The sequence below is a fragment of the Panthera uncia genome, chromosome C2 (genome assembly GCF_023721935.1).
Source record: "Panthera uncia isolate 11264 chromosome C2, Puncia_PCG_1.0, whole genome shotgun sequence".
Lineage (NCBI taxonomy): Eukaryota > Metazoa > Chordata > Mammalia > Carnivora > Felidae > Panthera > Panthera uncia.
The window spans coordinates 124,072,183-124,095,011 of NC_064810.1; the positions used below are offsets into that span (position 1 = coordinate 124,072,183).

The 22,829-nt window shown below is 36.3% G+C and overlaps 2 protein-coding genes and 1 long non-coding RNA gene across 9 annotated transcripts in view; 2 read left to right on the forward strand and 1 right to left on the reverse strand.

Moving 5' to 3' along the window:
* The window catches only part of MSL2 (MSL complex subunit 2), a 35,288-nt gene extending 17,278 nt beyond the window's left edge, over positions 1 to 18,010 (forward strand). For both annotated transcript variants that reach the window (XM_049628800.1, XM_049628799.1), the window contains exon 2: positions 14,641 to 18,010. In XM_049628800.1, coding sequence (XP_049484757.1) covers positions 14,721 to 16,232 — 1,512 coding nt within the window. In that variant the 5' untranslated portion in view covers positions 14,641 to 14,720 and the 3' untranslated portion in view covers positions 16,233 to 18,010. The remainder of the gene's footprint in view (positions 1 to 14,640) is intronic.
* On the forward strand, positions 1,988 to 13,197 carry LOC125921317 (uncharacterized). Its single transcript, XR_007457375.1, has 2 exons — positions 1,988 to 7,078; positions 7,319 to 13,197. It is a non-coding gene; the product is annotated as an uncharacterized LOC125921317 (long non-coding RNA).
* Positions 18,011 to 21,148: 3,138 nt separating the features above from the next.
* PPP2R3A (protein phosphatase 2 regulatory subunit B''alpha) overlaps positions 21,149 to 22,829 on the reverse strand; it is a 210,769-nt gene continuing 209,088 nt past the window's right edge. For all 6 annotated transcript variants that reach the window (XM_049628797.1, XM_049628793.1, XM_049628795.1 and 3 more), the window contains one exon: positions 21,149 to 22,007. In XM_049628797.1, coding sequence (XP_049484754.1) covers positions 21,875 to 22,007 — 133 coding nt within the window. In that variant the 3' untranslated portion in view covers positions 21,149 to 21,874. The remainder of the gene's footprint in view (positions 22,008 to 22,829) is intronic.

Here is a 22,829-nt window from a genome sequence, read left to right on the forward strand (position 1 = left end):
TTTGCTTTTTGGTTTACTACTAAAATAAACGTGTCGAAGTGTAAGAGAACCTATTTTTTAAGTGCTGTTCAGTCTTCAGTCAAAGACTTAAGAAAAACAGACCTGGATTAGGAGTCTCTACCAAGAGGAAAATAGTGCTGTCTTCTTAGGAGAGTTGTTCTGTGATCTGAAATTCATTTCTCTTTGACTTGAGCTCATTATTCTTTATAGTAGCAATCATGCTTATGAATTTTGCCTAATGAAAAGATTTTTAAGAGGTTTAGGCTTCAACATATGCCTGCAAAACTATATTTGGCACAGGTTTGTTTTTTTTTTAATTATTTGTTTTCAAGACTAAAAACTGGCTTTAAGAACAGTTTTAATTGTCCAAAACAGTTAATTCGTTTGTGTTCATTTGTTAAGTGATATGTATGATCTTCTTATGGTGTTGTCATTTTTGTTCTTAACTGAATCCAGAGATTATTTCCTTGTATGTTTCTAGGAGATATCCTACTAGTTACTGTTTTGAAAACATTCGTTACATCTTTAGTTTTGGAGTGTAATTTTGGTGCTGTAATTCAGAGATATAAAAAAGGTCATAGAATCCTTTTTTAAATGGGAGTGGTAGGCTCTATCTATCACAGTAAGTGTCATGTAGCTGGGCCTCAGAAATTGTTTAATGGATTGAGGAAAGAGAAATGCTTTCTTAAATGAAGGTAGCCTAAAAAGTTAACTCTTTGGCAAAGGTGAAGAATGGGGATATTTAGGTCAGTGGGTTGGATTATGGAAGGATTATTGAGACCTTATGTCAGACTTTTGACACTGGTTAGAAGTGTATTTTCCCACTCCTTACGTGTACATTAATACTGCTTTTGGAGACTGAATGTAGGCTGGACTATCTCATTTTAATCATAGTAGTTTAATACGTATGTATTTACTTATTTTGTATGATAGGTTATATGTTTGTACACATTTAATGTATACACAGAGTCTTCACTTAAGGTTTCTAATGTTGTAACTTCTTAGACTGGTACGTAGACTAAGCTTTTTTGTTGGAATCTCTTTGTAGGAACATAGTGCAGTGCTTTATATAGCATATGTGTTCACTTGGAACATTTAAGCTTAACTTTAGAAATTGAACTTCATTAGAAATTGAAGTTGGTGTATAGAGAATCCAGGCAGGACTCTTGTAGCCTCAGTTTCTGTGCAGTAAGGATTTCCTGACCCTCACAAAACTATTGTTGAGCATCCATCCTCCCCTTACTGTCACTTTTTCTGTCCTACCCCACCCCCCACTATCCATTATTGCCAGTACCCATGCCTGTTTCTTCTTTCCCTTCAAAAGGTTTCACATCTTATGGTTAATAATTGATTCTTCTATAGCCCAGTTTCAGTGATCATTCTTTTTGATGAAGGAAACTGAAATGTCTCAGTGGATGTCATGGACTTAATAGCAGAAGTAGGGATGATGCTGGGTAAGTAGAAAAAACCCTAGGTTGGGAATCAGTAGATTCTGCTTCTATTTCTTATTTTCAGTAACAAGCTGTGTAATCTTATGAAAGTCCATCTTGGTTAAAATGGCACAAGTTGATTTCCAAGGTCACTCCCAGCTCTAATGTGCTTTTTGTAATTCATTCATTGTACTTTATTAGGTGCTGGCTTATGTGCCAACATGGGCTTAAAAATAGAGAGCTAAATAAGTTTCTAGCCTTGAATGAAACCAAGTGAATGGTGACAGTATATTGTGAGAAGTGATATATTAGGCGACTGTGCAGAGTGCTTTTTTAAAAATTTTTTTTTCAACGTTTTTTATTTTTGGGACAGAGAGAGACAGAGCATGAACGGGGGAGGGGCAGAGAGAGAGGGAGACACAGAATCGGAAACAGGCTCCAGGCTCCGAGCCATCAGCCCAGAGCCTGACGCGGGGCTCGAACTCACGGACCGCGAGATCGTGACCTGGCTGAAGTCGGACGCTTAACCGACTGCGCCACCCAGGCGCCCCCAGAGTGCTTTTTTAAATAAGCTGCGGGGTAGGAATTAAGGAACGCTTCCTCTTGGAGGTCATATTTGAATTGATTTTTAAGAATAGTTTACTTCACAAGGAAGGAAGGACATTCTAGGAAGAGCAATTCACAGAGGAATGAGTAAGCATGGCATGTTTTGGAGTGTCCAGTGGTAGCTGAGGATGGAATATGGAGTTTGTATGGAATGGAATGGGGATGGAAAAAGCTTAATGGTATGAAGTTTTGGGTGGGGAGGTTTGGTAGGGGCCAGATTCTGAAAGGTCCTTGGATTTTTAAAGGCTGCTTAAAGGTTTTAAAGGCTGGTTAAAGGTTTTTTGTTTTACATTTTTTATGTCTTTATGAGGGGTTTTGAAAAGAGAGACAAAATCAGACTTGTGTTCTAGAAAGATTACTTGGTGGTAGTGTGGAAGGTGGCCTGGAGCAGGTGAAGTCAAGGCAGGAAGAGAAGCTAGAAAACTTGCAGTATTCAGGGTGAGAAATGGTGAGGGTTCAGTTAAGGCAGGAGTAGTCATGGGGATTAAACCTGAAGGGTGGACCTGGCAGACTTAGAAACATGCAGTGAGACTCTGGAGCCCAGATGTGGAATTCTGGTGAAGAGACTAGATGGTGTATCAAGTTTATCTAGTTTGATTTCTGGGTGAATAATCTCAGCATCCAAGAGAATAAGGGATGCAGGAGGAGGAGCAGGTTTTTAGGTGGGGGGTTAGGGGAAGTATGTTTATATTTTCCCTTGTTTAGTTTGAGTGATCAAAGGAGAGATGAGATTCCTGGTAGGCAGTTAGATAAATGGGTCTGGACTTAGGAGAGAAGATTAGAACCAGAGGTAAAGATTCAGTTTATAAATGGTAATTGAACCAGCTTTATGGGCAAATCACTCTGGAAGGAATGTGTGGAGCAGTTTTTAACTTGGGGTATCGTATCTCTCCTTCAGAAAGATTCATGATCCCTATGAGATTCCATACAGCAATTTGTTTTTTTGCCTGTGTGTATAATGAGATTCTCAAAGGGGTCTGTGAACCAAGATTACTGTGGAACACTGGAATGGAGTAAGAAGGATGGATCTTAATATAGAAACATGGGGAATACTGAAATTAAGGAGACGACAGAAGAAGAAGATGTAAGACGTTGAGGAGACAGTGTTAGGAGAGAACAGAGGAGAGCAACCCTTCCTTTTAAGGAAGAATGATCAACAAGAAATGCCCATTGGTTTGAGAGCAGCAATTTTTACCTTCCTTTAGAAGATTGAGTCTAGGGAAATACTTTAGTATATGAACAACTGGAAGGGAAATTGCTATAGGGAAGGAAGGTTGAAAGTAGAAATGTGAAAAGGTATGAATAGTTAGGTGGGTAACTGATGAAGGGAGGATTGGAGCCAGAGCAGTAGAGGATGGAAGACTTACCTTGGAGGAAAGAAGAAAAGGGTGTTTGTGTGTGTGTATGTTGGACAGGAGTGGGTGTGAGGACAGTGGGAAGTGGGGAAAGAGGGAGAATATTTAAATATGTAAAGCCTCTGGTAATTTGCAACATTTATTGGATTTTATTTTGAAACTTTTATAGAAAATTTCAACATACCAGATAGAACTTTCTGTGACCTCAATAATTAATGATAGCCAATGGTAAGACTTTTGATACACTCTATGAATCTTGCCATAAAATCTTATAATCATCAAATTTTAGGACTGGAAAGAACCTAGATAGTCACTTTATAGCTTTAATAAATGGAGGACCAAGTCTCTTAATTTTTTTTTTTTTTTTTTTTTTTGAGATAGTGAGTGGGAGCGGGGGAGGGTCAGAGAGAGAGGGAGACACAGAATCTGAAGCAGGCTTCAGGTTCTGAGCTGTCAGCACAGAGCCTGACAGCGGGGCTCAAACCCGCTAACCGTGAGATCAAGACCTGAGCCAAAGTCAGATGCTCACCTGACTGAGCCACCCAGGCACCTCAGGCCAAATCTCTTTTAAAAGCACATCATTATTATTCATTACATATATTTACTCAAAATTGATCAGATTTGGACAGTTAACAGAATTAACTAATTATAATGAATGCCATATATGCACTACCCAAATCCCCACTCAAGATTGAAAGACTTCATTCTCTTAATCACTGAGAGTGTTGCTGGGGCTGTCAGACCTTCCTGGGAATTGCCCTTGGACGAAGAGAACCTCTCAGTCAAGCTCACACCCCTTCCTGGGAGTAGCCTGTGTCTGAAGACCAGTCTATTAAAGACCTGGGTCCCTTGCCTCAACGTAGGGCATCCTTAAGCCCCATCTTAGTTCTGAGTTTCAGAGCTTCCAGTGGGGTCATCTGAGGCCTTTGTTGTGATTCTATCCCAGCCTAACTTGATCTTCGTCAGCTCCTTCCTTTTCCTTCCTTTCTCTGCAAGTGGTAATCCTGAGTGCCCCAGGGAAACTTCTGGCACACTTAAGAGTTTGAGTGGCTAGGGACCTGACTTCCAACACTGATGAACTTTAAAATTTCTTTTGATTTATAACAGATTTGCCAAACTTTAAAGGATTAACATCTACCAGTTTTCCATGTTTCTGGGAAATATCCAGGCAAATGTTGAAAGATAAAATTGTGTAATAATGTAATAAAAAATTTAATTTTATAGTGCCAAACATACAGAAAAAATCATTAGGACTTGTTTTAGGATGGGATAAAAAGAGGAATACTTTCTTAAACATGTTGAACAAAGATCTTGGCATTTAGTTAGCTTTTTCCCTCCTTCTCCCATCATTCATTGTTTGTATTTCTGCTGTCTTGTTTTTATTGCCTATGTAAATTGAAAGTTGACCTTCACCCCATTTGAGATCAGACTCATGTTTTCATTGATTTTTCTTGAGAATTTTAAAAATATGGCCAATTTTTCTTTTGTGGTCATACTGTAGAGAATGGAAGTCTATGAAGTCTATTTGAAACAAATACGGTTAGATTGAGTCTATACAAAAGTCTTGCCCTCATGGTTGAGGAAAGATGTGCCTAGCAGAATCCAAGACTACATTCCTAAACAAAATACTTGATTTTCTGCCTGCAGCATTTTGAGAGTGCCTTTCCAAGATCAAGTGTGCCACCTGTCATCATTCAGTCAAATGTTTTGTCATTGCTATAAGTTACCATCCTGTCTTGGATCCAAAAGCTTCAGAGCAATGTCATTTGGCTGGCAACAACATTCTTCTTGCTTTTAATAAAGCTCCCCTCTCTTTGTCAGTATTTCTTTTTGTTTATGTGACTGTAGACATATTCAAGGTGGTCAGTGAAGTTATCTGTGCCATTTGGAAAGGAATGGCTGATGAAATGTACCTTAACTTATTCAAAAGTAATTGCTTGATTCAGTAATATGCGTGAAACTGGAAAACTTTCTATTTAAGAACTCTACTTTTTTTGAGTATTTTAAGATAACCAGTTAGTACTATTTTTTTCTTAAGTTTCTTCAGGAATGATTTTAAGAAAATCTTGTGGAATATAATGATTTCATTTTAGTAAGTAAAGTTTTGTCATTTATTCTTTTCTTCCCTTTGCTTTATAACTCTAATAAGAGTTAATGGTTGCTTTTTATTTTCTAATTAGTTTTGATATGGGTCCATTTGTTGGGAAGCAAATCTAGATTGTTAGGGAAACATTTTACTGAGTTAATATATAGGAATGTATCTTTTGTGGTATCTCTTCTGTTTTTATGTTGCTTGCGTTATCAGCAAAAACAAAAAACTGCTTCCTGTCTTTTGTAGAATGCCACATGTTTTACAATTGATGGGTTCTGTACTATTTTAATTTTTCTCTTTCATTATTTTAGTAAAACTGGTTGAGGTATTATTTAAAAAGATTGATCTTTTTTTCCCCTCTTCCCAGATATTTTCCCATATATATAAGTATTGTAAGATTTGTGTCTTCTTGTGGATTCCTTGAGTGTTTAATATTCTAGTTTCCAAGAATGCTTCTTGAGAAGTGGTATTACGGTTTTAATCATTAACCATGACCTGCCTGTGTGCATTTTTCACTTTCTGATAGTGGCATTTCAGGATGTTGTTCATGTGAGTCTTTGGCTAATTTTTCCTGATCCTCAAGTATCATCTCAGATACAAGTAAGATTTATATAAAATTACTTGCATTATTTGAGGTTATTGATTAGGCAATCCTTGTTGCTATAATAGAAGCATTTCTGGGAGGAGTTCTGGAGAGGGGTTGGTGATAAATACAGAATGTTTTGGTTCTGATAAATGCTCTTTTGTGCATATGCCATTTTACTTAGAATTATATGATCCATTTTTGTCAAATGCCAAAATTAAACCATTGAGATAGATTAATTCCTTAAACCATTTTCTGTTTTTTTTAAGTTTATTTATTTATTTTGAGAGAGTGAGTGCATGCTGGAGGGAGGCAGGGAGAGGAGGAGAGAGAGAGAGAGAGAAAGAGAGTAAATCCCAGCAGGCTCTCCACACTGACAGCTCAGAGTCCATTGCAGGGCTCAGTCCCACAAACAGTTGAGATCATGACCTGAGCCGAAATCGAGTCAGATGCTTAACTGACTGAGCTACCTAGGTGCCCCACCATTTTCCATTTTTTTAAATCAGTTTTCGTTTTACAGAAATTACTTACATTGGGATCTTTTTTTCCCATATAAACTCTAAAATGAGAACCAGTGATTCTTTAGTCCCTCTGTTGTTCATGTCTAATTTGTTTATATTACATTTTAACCTGTAGTAGCTTTTGCCATTGTAGGTTTTATTTTATTGTTATTGCCAGTTCCAGTGTTCACTGGATCATTTTTTAGTCATTAACAACTTTTGCTAAACATTTGAGCAATAACCACTTTTTCTTTTTCTTGTGTCCCCTCTCTGCACTCCCTAAACTTAATTTCCCCCAGTAATCTGGTGAAAATATTAGTGGAGTTAAGTGCTGTCACAGTTAAAGTGGAGAAGCAGATCTTGCTTTTGTACCTGAGTAAGACCTAATTTACTTGGTAGTCTGCATGTCAACATAAAATGTATAGTATGGCTACTTTTACCAGTGGTATTTTGAAGTGAATGAATTGCCAGTTAGTTGCTTTTTTAAAAATTGGGATCATTGGGGCGCCTGGGTGGCGCAGTCGGTTAAGCGTCTGACTTCAGACAGGTCACGATCTCGCGGTCCGTGAGTTCGAGCCCCGCGTCAGGCTCTGGGCTGATGGCTCGGAGCCTGGAGCCTGTTTCCGATTCTGTGTCTCCCTCTCTCTCTGCCCCTCCCCCGTTCATGCTCTGTCTCTCTCTGTCCCAAAAATAAATAAAAAACGTTGAAAAATAAAATTAAAAAAAAAAATTGGGATCATTTATGTGTTTAGAAGAGTTTGCTCAGAGATTAATGATATTCTTGTTTGCTTATGCCAGGGAGGAGTGCCTTTTCCTTGAATGGAGAAGGGGCAAGCTGATGTGGGACCTAGTTAAAATTTGTTTATTTATTTTGGTGGTGGTGGTCTTTCAAACTTTAGCTGCTCTGTAAATCTTGATGCATTTATTCTCTTCAGTGGTAGGGATAAAATGCATGGCAACCAATCCAAATGCTAGCTTTGATATACTAATACTGAAAAGTAATGATTTGAGTCATGTATGTTAAATCTGTGGGAAAGTTTTATGGCTAAAAAGCATGTTTATTGAGAAAAGTGTAATTTATAAAATCTGTTTAAAAAAAATTTTTTTAGCATTTATTTTTGAGACAGAGAGAGACAGAACATGAACGGGGGAGGGTCAGAGAGAGGGAGACACAGAATCCGAAACAGGCTCCAGGCTCCGAGCTGTCAGCACAGAGCCTGATGGGGGGCTCGAACTCACGGACCGCGAGATTATGACCTGAGCCGAAGTCAGATGCTTAACCGACTGAGCCACCCAGGCGCCCCTATGAAATATGTTTTGATGGCTGAATTAAAGCCCTTTTCTAGTGCTTTAAAAGTTTTTTCTCAAAGCTAAGTATGGCTTAAAAATTACTTAGATTGTTGATTTAGGTGTGATAATGGCATTGCAGCTTAGAAGAAAAAGTATTTTGTAGTGATTAATACTGATGTTTATATATAGAGAAGTGAATTAACGATCTGGGACTTGTTTGAAATACTTAACAAAAGGGTATATGAAGCAAATGTAGCATAATCTGGATAATTATTAAATTTGGGTGGTAATATATGAGGGGTAATTGTACTATTTTCTGATTTTGTCTGAAAATTTTATTGTAATAAAAAGTTTCACAAAATTAAGAACATTAAAAAATCTGGTATTACGTATATTAGTAAATTAATTACCTGCAGTTCTGTATTCCTAGAAATTCCTAGAATTGCCATTGTGGTAATCTAAAACTAAGACTTAGTTTCAAATTATAATTGGCTGATTTGGGGATGGGAACAGTTAATAAGAGGGAGAACAGATAAACAATTAGTAACTTTTTTTAGTTGAGAAGTAAAAAATGAGTATTGAGTCGTTAGTCTTTTGGGGTCAGTATAGCATCATTTAATGTTTAAAACAGAGCACATATTATCAAATTCATTTAGTTACTAGACAACTTGTATTATGTAAAGGAAATATTTCCTGAGATATATTGCAGGTTCAGGATTCAAGGCAATGCAGTGAGAAATTTTTCTATCACGAACAATACATTTTTTGAAATCAGATGTGTTTTTTTGAGCAAGTTATTTTTTGCACTTGAATGTGAAACTATGTGGAATATGATCAAAGCTAAAATTAAACTTTGCAAATTCTCCCCGGTTTTTTTTAAACTTAGAAAAAATTTTTAACTTTGTTTATTAAAAAAAAATTGTTTATTTTTGAGAGAGAGGCAGTGTGAGTGGGGGAGGGGAAGAGAGAGAGGCTCTCTGAAGCAGACTCCAGGTTCTGGGCTGTTAGCACAGAGCCTGACACAGGGCTTGAACCCACGAACCATGAGATCATGACCTGAGCTGAAGTTGAACGCTTAACCGACTGAGCCACCCAGGCACTCCAAGTTTATTTATTTTGAGAGAGAAAGAGCACAAGTGTGCACGAGCCAGGGAGGTGCACAGAGAGAGTGAGAGAATCCCAAGCAGGCTCCCCCGTGCTGTCAGTGTAGAGCCCGCTGTGGGGCTCAAACCTACGAACCGTGAGATCATTACCTGAGCATCAAGAGTCAGATCCTTAACCAACTGGAGCCACTCAGGTGTCCCTCCTCCTCAGTTTTTATAGTAGAGTCTGCAGTGAGTGATACATTTCCCCTTGATTCATAATGCCCATCCATTTTATTTTCTATGTTAGATGTATTTTTACAGTTGTAGAAGTGTTATCTAACATTTCTTTTTTTGGATGGTGGGGAGGAGTTTCCTTGGGGGCATATAATAGGTATATGGGTAACACTTACCTAGCTCTAAGAACCCCCTGAATCTTTTTCAATTCTTCCTCCTATTGCTGGAGCTGCCTTTGTTGTGAAGTGTAAAGAACCCTCTGGGAAGCTTTTGGGAGTTAGGATGATTAGCTGAGTGCATAAAACAAGATTGCCTAAAGGCATCTTTAATGGTACGTTACAGATCAAAGTATTTCTGTTGGGGAATGATTGGACAATCCAGTAGGTAATACGAAACCAGGTAATGGAGATTCTTAAGAACTCAGTGGTGGTGGAATACTGAATCAGAGTTTTTGGATGCTTTCTACTCTATTTTCAGTTCTCAGTATTAGACATACTCTCTTAATACCTCAGAAAGGGATACAAAGATGTGTAAGGTATAAATCCTTTAAGGTGTTTGGTATTTCAGGGGGAGTTTTGATTGAAGTGACTGTTGTAAAGATCAGTGATAGAATGAAGGCAGTCCTTACCACTTAGCTTGTACAGTTTGCATATTATTAGGGGTTACAAAATGATGACATTCAAATTATATCATGTGTTCTTCATTTATTAGCTGCAATTATTCCTGTAAAGAGAAACTTGTCATCTATGATTGGGTTACTTGGTAGTGTAGTTGATAAATAGTTAAGTCAGAATACTTGAAGAATGCTTGCTCTTTATTTACCACTTTTGAAAGTATGAGCTGGTTCACTAGCATCCTGAAACTGAGTTTTCCTTTCTTCCTTCCTTCTTTTCTTCTTCCCTCCCTCCCTCCCTCCCTTAAATCCATCCATGAACTCAGAGATTTGAACTTTTTAGATATGCTTCATTCCATTTTATTTATGCATGTTCAGATTTGTTCATGTTTGGTCAGCAGGAACCTCTTCAGGTTTGCTCCTGAGTCCCTTTAACACAGTTATGATCTTTGATAATTTCCTTGCTTTCTAGTAACAAGGTAATCAAAATTCATCTTGTCTAATTTATGTCACAGTTCTGGAAACAGTTATTTGTCCAAGAAGCCCTGATTCCTTTGAATAGGAAATTGTTTTTCAGTACCATTATCTGAGTTTATTGCTACTGGGGTTAGTCCCTTGCTTCCAGGCCTTTTCAGTGTGTAGTGCTAGGAAATCTCCATATTTAAGAAGAAAACATGAATTTATACTGATAAGTCAATTGAAATTCAGAACTACAGGACTTTCTGCTTAACTTTTTCTATCTTCTGACTTCTTCCTACTACAAAAACCACAAAAAACAGACTTTCAAGGATATCCACATTTACTTTATCCTACAGTAGACATCAACACTTTCACAGTAACTACTGACACTTACCAACATTGCGATTACTGAAAAAACAAAACAAGGATGCTAGGATTAGTCAATTTTCTGTGTTACAAAGTCATTTAAAATAGTTAATCTTTGAATGGTTATACCATCAATTTGGTATAAAATTATAACTACTTGTTTTTCATTTTTAGGGATTTCTTTTAAAATTTTAGTTTGTGGGGTACCTGGGTGGCCTTGGTTGAGTGTCTGACTTTGGCTCAGGTCATGATCTCATGGTTCGTGGGTTCTTACCCACATTGGTTCTTACCCATGTTGGGTTTTGCACTGATATTGCAGAACCTGCATTGAAGAAGTCTGTCTCCCGCTCTCTCTCAAAAATAAATAAACATAAAAAAAAAAATAGTTTGTTATATAATTATGTAAAACATTTACATGGTTTGAAAGTTAAAAGCTACAAAACAGGTTAAACCCAGAATAGTGTAGTTCTTTCCGTTTGCTTTGTTCATTCTCTCCAATAAGTAGGGTATTCTTTTAACCTTACAGCTTATTCTTTTAAGCATATACATATGTATCTCTATATTCATATCTTCCCCATCCTACCTTAAATAAATTCAAGGGTATTTATTCTAAGAAGTCTTATATTGAGTGGAAGGTTGGATTTCATAACTACTGGTGCTTTGTTTTTTTTGTTTTTGTTTTTGTTTTTTTAATTTTAGAGTTGTGCAACCATCACCCTGCCAGGATATTAGAACATTTTCATCACGGCCAAAAAGTTCCATTGTGCCCATTTACAGTTAATCCTGGTTCCTGGTCCCAGCCCTAGGCAGCCACTGTCCACTTTTCTGTTATTTCTAGATATTTTATATAAATGAAATAATACAGTAATGTACTATTTTACATCTGGCTTCTTTCACTTAGCATGTTTTTAAAGTTAATCATGTTGTAGCATGTATACCAGTGGTTCTTTTAATTGCTGAACAGTATTCTGTTGTAGGAATATATACATTTTGTTTATCTTACCAGTTGATGGACATTTGGATTGTTTCCAGTTTTTGTCTATTGTGAGTAATGCAGCTTTAAATATTCACATTTATATGGATGTATATTTTCATTTCTCTTTGAGAAGGTTCCTAGGAGCAGAATTCCTGGTTTATATGGTAAAATGTATGTTTAACTTTTTAAAGAAACTACCAGACTGTTTTTCAATGTGATTTATACTTTACATTCTCACCAGCAATACAGAAGGGTTCTAGTGTCTCCACATCTCTGCCAACTGTTGGTGTACTTTCTGTCATTTTGAATTTATCCTTTCTAATAGGTGTGTAGCAGTGTGGTAAGGTTTTACTTTTAATGATACTGAGAATGTGTTCATGTGCTTATTAGACATTCATTTTTTTTGGTGAAATGTTTCTTTAAATCTTTTGCCCATGTTTAATATAGAGTTGTCTTTTTACTCATTTGTATGAAATGTTTTAATATGTTATAAGCCCCTTATCATTTACTTTTTCAACTTTACATTTACAAATACTTTTTTGTATATACAAATACAAATGTATTTTGTATATACAAATACAAATGTATTTACAAATACATTTACAAATACTTTTTCACAGTCTGTGGATTATCTTTTCATTTTCTTAATGGTGTCTTTTGAAGCACATATTTTTAATTTTGTGCAAATCCATTTTATATTTTTTTCCCTTTTGAAGATTGTGTATTGATGTCACATCTAACACTTTGCCCAACCCAAAGTTATGATTTTCTCCTGTGTTTTTCTTCTAGAGTTTTAGGTCTTACGTTTAGGTGTTTGTGATCCATTTTGAGTTAATATTTGTGTGTGTTATAAGATAAGGATCTGAACAGTTGTTGGTTTTTGTTTTTGGCATTTGAGTATTGAATTGTCCCACGTGATGTGTGGAAAATACTCTCCCTTTTGAATTATCTGGGCGCTCGTTGCACAAATCAGTTGACTATAAATGTAAGAATTTTCATTCTGGACTCTCTTTTCCATTGATTTATATGCTTATCCTTTTGGCACTACCACATTGTTTTGATTACTGTAGCTTTAAAGATGATTTTGGAATTTGATAGAATAAGTCTTCTGACTTTGCTGTTTTAAAAAATTGTTCTGGCTATCCCAGGTCCTCTGATTCCCTAAGAATTTTAGAAACAATCTGTCAATTAAAAAACAAAACGAAACAACTCACCTGAGATTCTCATAAGGATTACATTGAATTTATAGATCAACTTGGGATGAATTTTCTTTTTTTTTTTTTAACTTTTTTTTTAAACATTTATTCATTTTTGAGAGACCGAGACAGAGCATGAGCAGGGGAGGGGCAGAGAGAGAGACACACAGAATCTGAAGCAGGCTCCAGGCTCTGAGGTGTCAGCACAGAGCCCAACGTGGGGTTCAAACCCACAAACTGCAAGATCATGACCTGAGCCAAAGTCGGACGCTTAACCATCTGAGCCACCCAGGCGCTCCGGGGTGAATTTTCATCCTGTGTTTAACCTGGGCTTATGCAGCCTCAGGCTGCTAAGAACTGTGCTGTTTGCCTTCTCCAGCTGAGTAGCTTCCGAGAAGTCACTTTGAGTGATCATGTCTCTGGGTCTTGGCTTTATCCTCTGCACTAAAAATGGAGTGAGTCCCCTGCCATCACAGCAGCTTCTGGTCCTCATAGGGTAACACTGATGGAGCTGGGTGGTGGTCAGGGAGAACTGGGCAGCCCCAGACCAGAACACCACAGATTCTCAATGTTGTTAGTTGAAATCAAGCTTATTTTATTTTATTTTACTTTATTTATTTTGTTTTATTTTATTTTTAAAAATTTTTTAATATTTTAACTTTTTTTAAATTTTATTTTTTTAAATTTACATCCATATTAGTATAAAAATCAAGCATTTTTCAAACATAAATGCTTCTCAAATAATTTTATGTCTTTGGAAATGAAAATGACTCATTTTGTAAAAAAATTTTCAGGTTTATAATTGCTTTTAAGGGAGAAGGTTTGCTGATTCCACTTGCCTATGATTCAAAGTACCTTCTTTCCTATGCCTGAGTCTTAAATTACATAGTTTGTATGAGAAAATAGGTGCTGCTTTGATTTTATTGCTAACTATTTGTCCTGAATTGAGGACCAAGCACATTGCTTCTTTGAGGAGTAGGATGGAAATAGGGACTGAATCTAGTTGCTTTCCCCTTCCTGACACACAACCTACACAGGTCATTTTTAATTTGGGAGTTATATCTGGTTGGAAGACTATTTTCACTTTTATACGATACTGCTTTACTTCAGATATTTGTGGTTTATGACTAGGATCATTTGTATTTTGTCAGAAGAATTTGAGTCAGGTAATATGCCCCTTTTTTCCTTTTGAAACATTTAAACATAATTTTTTTTTGTCACTGTATTTTGATTTTCTGTAGGAGAACAATTTGAGTTTAGTGTAGTACTTCCTTTTTTCTTTTGATACATGAACATAGTTCTTTTTCATCTTAACTATATTTTAATCTTTTCTTAGTTTATGATTAGTGTATATAATGTAAAATGGTTTGAAATTATACTTTTTTGGGTGAAGATGCCTTGGTACTGACTAATACCCTTCAACAGAGTTTAATGAGGGTGGGGACTAAGTGTCTCTCTTTCCCAATGTTTAATACAAAATAAACAGCATTATTGTGTTGCATTAGGTTGAAGTTCCAAGGGTTTTAAGCTTAGTTTGTGCTTTTGGTGACTGATCTTCACCTCTTTATAGCCTTTGGAGAAGAGCATAAGAAAGTGGACCAGAACATACTGTTTGGGAGAGAAACATAGAATCAAGGAAGATTCTGGTTTGAGATAAAGGAATGGGGAATATGGCATGGAAGTGAAGTACACTATTGAGTATTTTTCCATTTCCTGTAAGATCTGTTTTTTGTTACCTGGTCTGGTGAGTTTAACCCATCTCAATAGATTACTTAAAATCTCATCTTAACTTCAGTATACGAAGTCATAAGTTTGTTTTACTAAAATCTTTGCTTTCCTCCTTTTTCCCTCTTAGGACATTTGCTACAAGATCCTATTGCACCCACCAACTCCACCTGCCAACATTATGTCTGCAAACCTTGTAAAGGCAAGAAAATGATGATGAAACCTTCATGTAGCTGGTGCAAAGACTATGAGCAATTTGAGGAAAACAAGCAGTTAAGCATCCTAGTGAACTGCTACAAAAAACTATGTGAATATATAACACAGACTACATTGGCACGGGATATAATAGAAGCGGTCGACTGTTCTTCTGATATTTTGGCTTTGCTTAATGATGGATCATTGTTTTGTGAGGAGACAGAAAAACCCTCAGATTCATCCTTTACTTTGTGTTTAACACATTCCCCTTTACCTTCGACCTCAGAACCCACAGCTGATCCTCAAGCTAGTTTATCTCCAATATCTGAAAGCACCCTCAGCATTGCTATTGGCAGTTCTGTTATCAATGGTTTGCCTACTTATAATGGGCTTTCGATAGATAGATTTGGTATAAATATTCCTTCACCTGAACATTCAAACACAATTGATGTATGTAACACTGTTGACATAAAAACTGAGGATCTGTCCGACAGCTTGCCACCTGTCTGTGACACAGTAGCCACTGACTTATGCTCCACAGGCATTGATATCTGCAGTTTCAGTGAAGATATAAAACCCGGTGATTCTTTATTACTGAGTGTTGAGGAAGTGCTTCGCAGCTTAGAAACTGTTTCAAATACAGAGGTTTGTTGCCCTAATTTGCAGCCCAACTTGGAAGCCACTGTATCCAATGGACCTTTTCTGCAGCTTTCTTCCCAGTCTCTTAGCCATAATGTTTTTATGTCCACCAGCCCTGCACTTCATGGGTTATCATGTACGGCAGCAACTCCGAAAGTAGCAAAATTGAATAGAAAACGATCCAGATCAGAAAGTGACAGTGAGAAGGTTCAGCCACTTCCAATTTCTACTATTATCCGAGGCCCAACGTTGGGGGCATCTGCTCCTGTGACAGTGAAACGAGAGAGCAAAATTTCTCTTCAACCTATAGCAACTGTTCCCAATGGAGGCACAACACCCAAAATCAGCAAAACTGTACTTTTATCTACTAAAAGCATGAAAAAGAGTCATGAACATGGATCCAAGAAATCTCACTCTAAAACCAAGCCAGGTATTCTTAAAAAAGACAAAACAGTAAAGGAAAAGATTCCTAGTCACCATTTTATGCCAGGAAGTCCTACCAAGACTGTGTATAAAAAACCCCAGGAAAAGAAAGGGTGTAAATGTGGGCGTGCTACTCAAAATCCAAGTGTTCTTACATGCCGCGGCCAACGCTGCCCTTGCTACTCTAACCGCAAAGCCTGCTTAGATTGTATATGTCGTGGCTGCCAAAACTCCTATATGGCCAATGGGGAGAAGAAGCTGGAGGCATTTGCTGTGCCAGAAAAGGCCTTGGAGCAGACCAGGCTCACTTTGGGCATTAATGTGACTAGCATTGCTGTACGCAATGCTAGTACCAGCACCAGTGTAATTAATGTCACAGGGTCCCCAGTAACAACGTTTTTAGCTGCCAGTACACATGATGATAAAAGTTTGGATGAAGCTATAGACATGAGATTCGACTGTTAAATCAGTGGGTCTTTAAACCTACCTCTGGTAGGGAAATAGCTACAGTTTTACGGCAGCTATGGTTTTGTTGGTTTAACTTGCCGGAGCTCCTGCATATAGATCACTTGTATCAAGTGTTTTCATTGCTAAGTTATATGTGTTAGTGTCGGGGAAATAGTTTGCAGATAATGGAGGAGTAACCCTACAACTATATGTCCTTAGTTCTTACAGAACCTCATAGTTTGAGAACAAATGCTGATGCAACTGATTTATACAAAATGAACTTTGGCAAGGAAAATAACATTAACCTCATTGTTTATGGTCATGCTTTGTGCATAATCAAAGTTTATGATTAAAGTGTAAGGAAGTGGTATCTAGTCAGTCCATAAAGATTGTGCTAATATTTTGTGAAAAAGTAGCCATTAGTTTGTTCAGGAGACTCAGTGCTGCCTTCAGATGCTATTGATGTTTCTCCTGTTGAAAAGCTGATGTGTCCAGCTCAACCTTTGTGCTGATGTAATACCATTTCTGATCATGAAAATTGGCTACTGGTGTATGTAGCAGTTCTTAAATCAGCAGTATTATGAAAGAAAATTTGCCCCTCATTAGAATGTTGAAATCTGTCTTTTAAAAAGTGAACAAACTGAAATTCTGTCAGACTGCAGATGTTTAGCTGTTTATGCTATAGAACTCTTCTGAATTGAGTCCCTTTTATAGTTAACGTCTGACTCATTTCTAGGAAAAAATTTGAAATCCTTCCTTCACTTTTAGCAATGTTATGATTAGATAAATGAAGTGGAGAAGAGCAGTTTTATTCTGAAGGTAATTGAATTTAGATTATAAAATGTGACAGAATTTTAAAAAAAAATTATAAAAATTTTTATTTAGAAGTTGGGATTTATTTAAAATAATTTTGGAATAATGCCCCAAAACTTAACCAGATTTATGCATTGTATTTATTGCTATTGGCCACTTCTTTGATTTTTTTTTTTTGTTGTTGTTCCTCTGATAGTTTCATCCTTTATTTTGAATATGCTCCTTCTCTTTTCTTTCTCTTTCGGTGCTATTTGTTATGAAGGCTTCTTTATAGAGGCCAAATAAAAATGCCTTTTTATGAAGCCTGTGCATTTAGGTAGGTTTGAAGCTAGGAGGTTGTTTTTTTTTTTTTAGAATGCTCTTTTGCATGTAAAGCACAAACTGTGTTTCAGTTTAAATGCATGTCTTCCCTTTAATTTTTATGGGGGAGACAAGTACAAACATTCTGTTGAAGGGAAATCTAGTCAGTTGCTTGAAAAGAGCACAGCCCAAACAAAACAAGGACTGACTAGGTTGTAAAGAAATGACCTTATGATTTAAAAGAAGAATTGCTGCTTTGACAGTGCTTATTTAAAGAAAAATACTGCTGGAAAATTTCCAATTTCTACTACGTTCACCATCTCTGATGAGATCTGACATGTTGAAGTTATGTTTTGATTTGGCACACAGCATGCTCAATGATGGTTACTCACCTAGTACAAGACATGGAGAAGAAACCTTTGGACACAGAGCAGATGACACCTCCTTCTGTTTTGTAGTGTATCCTGGTGTCATTTTCTGTGAATGTGGTCAGGTAGAGTTGTTTTTGTTGTTGTTGGGCCTTTTTTTTTTTTTTTTTTTTGTCTCTTTTGGTGGGGTGGGGGTGGGCTAAAGCCATAGGAAGAAAAATGTGATGTATGTGTCCAGTATGTACTATTTTGTTTTTGTTTTGCAAGAAGAGTTGAACTATTTTTGATAACAAGAGTAAATGGTGGAAAATGCTTCTTAGTTGTCTTGTCTTTATTTGCTTTCCAAGTTTTGGAATTTTATTTAATTCCTCTAAGTGTTAGCAGTGTCTTATGCAACATGTATTTGCCTAAAGTTTGTAACAGTTTTGTGTTGAACTCAGATGCCCTGCTATATAAACTTGTAAATCTGTTCTTTATTCACTAATGATCACTGCAAAAATGACTAGAACTGAGATTGTACACATGGATGATTAGGATATATTTTGCAAATCTCCCAAACTTTCCTAATATTATGATCTTAAAATTCATAGAATACTTTATTGCTTCCCAAGTTTGATAATTTTAGTTTTGTGTTTTTTGATGCATGGGAGGTTGGCAATATAGACAAAGCGGAAATCATTAGTATGTGAGGGCCTTGATTGTTATGTAATATTGCCAATGATGAATTCAGGTTGTTTTTAGCACAAGTTTCTCTTTTTTATGCTGGTATTCTCACTGCCACATTTTTGGAAACCTGTATTACACCTTAATTCTATCAATAAATGTTAGTTTTCTAATTCTATGTTGTAGAATACTGAGGAGTTTGGGATAGCATGCTCTGAATGGCCTATATTATATACATCTGGGGAAGAATAATTACAGTGCCTTGATTTTTATATTGTTTTTCTTTATACCATGAGTTATTTAGGAATGCTGACCAGTGGCTAACTAGGGATGATTAAGAAATTATTACTGAAGTAACTGGATTTACTTTATCAGGATTTGAAACCACCAAAACAATAACAGCTTTTAATATGACACATCTTCATTTGTTCTTTGAGTCTTTGTTATTAATGTATGTAATCAAATGATCTTTCACCTTATTTGGTAGAGAATTTTTATAGCTGGTGATTTATCTTTTTGGTTAGCTTCATTAAGTCTACATTTCTGTGCAGAGCTATAATATGGATCTAGGATAAAGAATTTCTTTTATTTCACTCTGTTCTTAGTATTCTTGAAACAATTCTGTGGTGACCTTGAAGAAAAGTCTTATAACAGATGAAAAATAAAATTTTCTTTCCCGTATCATAGGTGACAAATACAAAAATGCTTTAGAGAATACTGAGTTCAAAGTATAGTGTTGGAATCTAATACTTGGATGATATTTTAACTTTTCTCCCTCCTTTCTAAAAAAGTTTTAGTTACAGTTTTTTAAAAAGAATACATTATATACAAGGCTAAAGTTTTTGATCCTTGTAAACCTCTTATTCCCAATATCTAGTCCTCTTCCTTATTCCTCTCCAGAGGAAATCCCTTCTCAGTTATGAGGTGTTATCCTTCTAAATCTTTCTTTATAGTTTTCCCCAGGGGTTCAGAGTTATTCTTTGAAACTCAAATTTACAGTGTTACTCTCTCAAACATAAAAATGAGTTGCAAGGGTGAATAAAACCAAAAGTGTGTAGTGATTATCTTCGTGAACATGGTTCATATTTGACAACTTGTCTTTATTTAGTTTTGCAAAAAGGGAAAAACAAAAACAAGTCATGCAGGTTTCTCCACCCAAACACACTTTAACATTTCCAAAAACTGAGCAAATGCCTTACCTCATTAGATTCTAGAATTTTATAAATACTTTGACATGGTGACATAGATAAGATGCAGAGAAAATACACGGAATTTCATTAGTTTGATTACCTCGGCAATTAATGTTATGAAATTCATTTTCATTGACTAGCATTAAGACCATGATAACCTTCAGTTTTTATCAAGGAGTCAGAGATATTGTAAAAACTTGAAATTTCCAGTTGGGCAGTAATGATTATATTTAGTGAAATCTTTACCAGAAAGTCATATATATACTGTCCTAGTTCTCAGAATTCACATTTCTTACATTCAACTCTTAGGAGTACAGTAAAACGCTTCTGTCTGAAAATACGTTACTTTGGGTAACCTAAATTAAAATAGCTTTATCTTAAATGGAATGATACTGTTAGCTGTTACTTTTTATAATTACAGACTTTTGAAACAAAGTACAGACCAAAGTAAAAGCAAGAGGATTTCAGTAAGGAGACACAAGGTACAGAGGTAAAAAGCCAAATAGTATTAAAAAAAAAAAAATCAAATGTATATTGAATTTTTTTACTTTTTGTTGAGGCTTAGAAATATTTTAGACCATTATGGATAATAAAACCTTTAAATCCTATCTTGGCTAATTAAAAATTATTTTTAATATTTTATGTGAAATAAAATTGCTTTCTCTCCCTGGTAAAAGGGTGGATGAGATAGATGGTAAAGTTCATGTATCACAAATACATAAACTTTTAATCCTAATTTACTAGTCTATTTAAGTTACTGCATATAATTTTTCCTAAAAATTTAGTCATTTTTAAGCTTTTAGTTCTTTGTGAACTGTTAGATACCAAATTTTAATATTTATGCTTTCTGTAACAGTTAAATGGAAGATTAGTTCTGATCATAAAAGGTAAAATAACAGCAAACTGTATCAGTAAAATAACTTTCGGTTGATGGTGCATTTCCTAAATTGCCCTTATCTCTACTTTTTGCCTACCATAGCCCAAAGTTTATTTCATTGTTTGACTTGCATACCAGTAAGGGGGAACGAAAGCAGGGTGGCAAGGGAAGCTATTCTGACATTCAGGACTGTGGTTAAAGCAGAAAACCCAGGGAAAAGGTGATGACTTTGACAGAGATAGTTGTTAAAAAGTTTCTTGGGGGTTTCTTTCACTTACGCTATTAGAAATTTCCATCCTTTTAAATAATTTATTTTCAGTTTTTAAGGATATTGCAGGATTTGGCTGCATTGTGGCTTGCTAAAAAAAAGGTAGAATTCTGTAATGAACACATCTACTATATAGTAAAGATGAAACTGGTTTCCTTTATGGGTGGCATTATGGTTTTCTTCCATTTTTGTGCTAAATATTGAGGTGATGGAATATTTGAAATAGTTTGTTTTCAACATGAATGGATAATGTTTAGATTGAGGCCTTTACTGTTGGCTTAGTGTAATATTCAGTGATGAATACATCTAGTAAAAATTTTCATATATCACGAAGTCTTCAAGTAGGCCTTTTGATAGGAAATGTAGATGGGGGGCATCAACTAATTTGAAGATTAATAAGTCATTCAGTAATTCTCCACAAATGTTAGATAAAAGGAAATTTTTTCAAGTATGAGTCAAATCCTGTACTTAGAAGTGTTTTTCATCCTATTTTATATAAGATCCACAGTCAGGATGGGGAGAGATTATGCAGAGCTTGCCAGCAAGGTTGGAAAGCCCAGTGGTTACAATACCTGAGGATGTAAAGTGACTAGCAGTTTGGCAGGTCATTGTGAAATTACGTTAAACCAAGTAATAAGTTCAAGATCTTTGAACTCCAGTACACATATTAAAAAGTCTGAGATGTTCTGGCAGTGCTTTTATTACCAGGGGTAAGTCACTTCTGGAGGCCTTTTAACTGCTTTCTCAAGTTCCAGAGTTTTTCTGACTCAAGTTTTCTGCAAGGGAAGGCTTCTTCTGGGCTCCATAGGAGCCCTGAGGGACCTCAGGGATGCTGGACAACAGAGGCAACTCCTGCTTTTGTGCAGAGAATTGTACTTGGCACTGTCCCCAAGAGATCGCTGGTACATTCAGGGGTGAAGAGTGCGGATTCACAGACTTTGGAAGGTGATGTATATCACTGTATTTGTTTGGAGAAAAAGGTTTGTAAGGGGTTCGAGGCAAACTGGAGGAGTCCCCCAAATTGAGCATGTGTATCCAGATCTATTGCTTAATGTCTTAAAGTTCCTAGTGCAGATACACACTTGCAGAAATCAAAGCCTTTAAAAAGCAGTATGCAAACTGGAGCATCTCCACAAGAAAAAGATTTAAAATACATATCTCTTTCATGTAGATCTTGGCAGCTATTCTTCATCCACTGACTGAAGCTTTCCACATTTCTCTGAAAGGCTTGAGGTTACTATTTGACTTTTATTGCCTTTGTTTCCAATTTCAGAGGGAGAGACAGGTTCTTCCGTTTCATAATCTTCAAAGGAGCTGAAAGAACAAACAAAAGTGAGTTACCGATTGAAAAAAAACAAAAAAAACTTCATTGTTTGGGTAGAAGTCAATATGGCAAACTAGACACTGGAAACTACCAGCTTGCAAAAGTACCCTCAGTTGCTAAATGACAGTTGTGAACAACTGAACCATGCTGGAGGAGACCATGCTTTCATCTAGAATAGAAAACATACTTTCTGTGTTCCTTAAAGCCCAAGTTCATGTTAGGATTTGTTGAAAATTTCAGTGCTGTATCTAGCTTTCCCTAGGAGCGTTGGTATGAATGAGAGCATTATGGAGGCGACTAGGTTAGGGAGGGTGTGAGGTCGATAAAGTACAACTTTATATAATAGACTGCCTTCATTGAAGTGGCTTTCATGCAGAGTGGGGAACGTTCAGCTCAAATTGCTTTATAGCTTCTTTGGTTTCCAAGAAGTACATTTAGATGTGCAAGTGTGTACATAGAGTAGGTTAAAGCCTATTGATGGATTTCCTTCCGTTCTTTACAGAACTCCCCAGCATATTCCCTCTGCCTACTCCCCTTAGAAGTTCTTGGAATCCCCTGAGTTCCATTATTTTCCAGGCTATTCTTGACGGTGGCCTTAAGCAGGGATGACAATATTATATCTAGTGGGAATGATGGCTGCTTGAAGTATTGATAAATAATATGCTGAGGCTACATCTAGGCCCAGAGAAATCTACATGATCGTTATTACCAATGTTTGTTACAGTATTTGGCATCACCAGCTTATTAAAACCTTACCATTTGCAAGGACTTTTTACAGAGGATCTGTGCAGAAATTCCTGAACATAATAGTT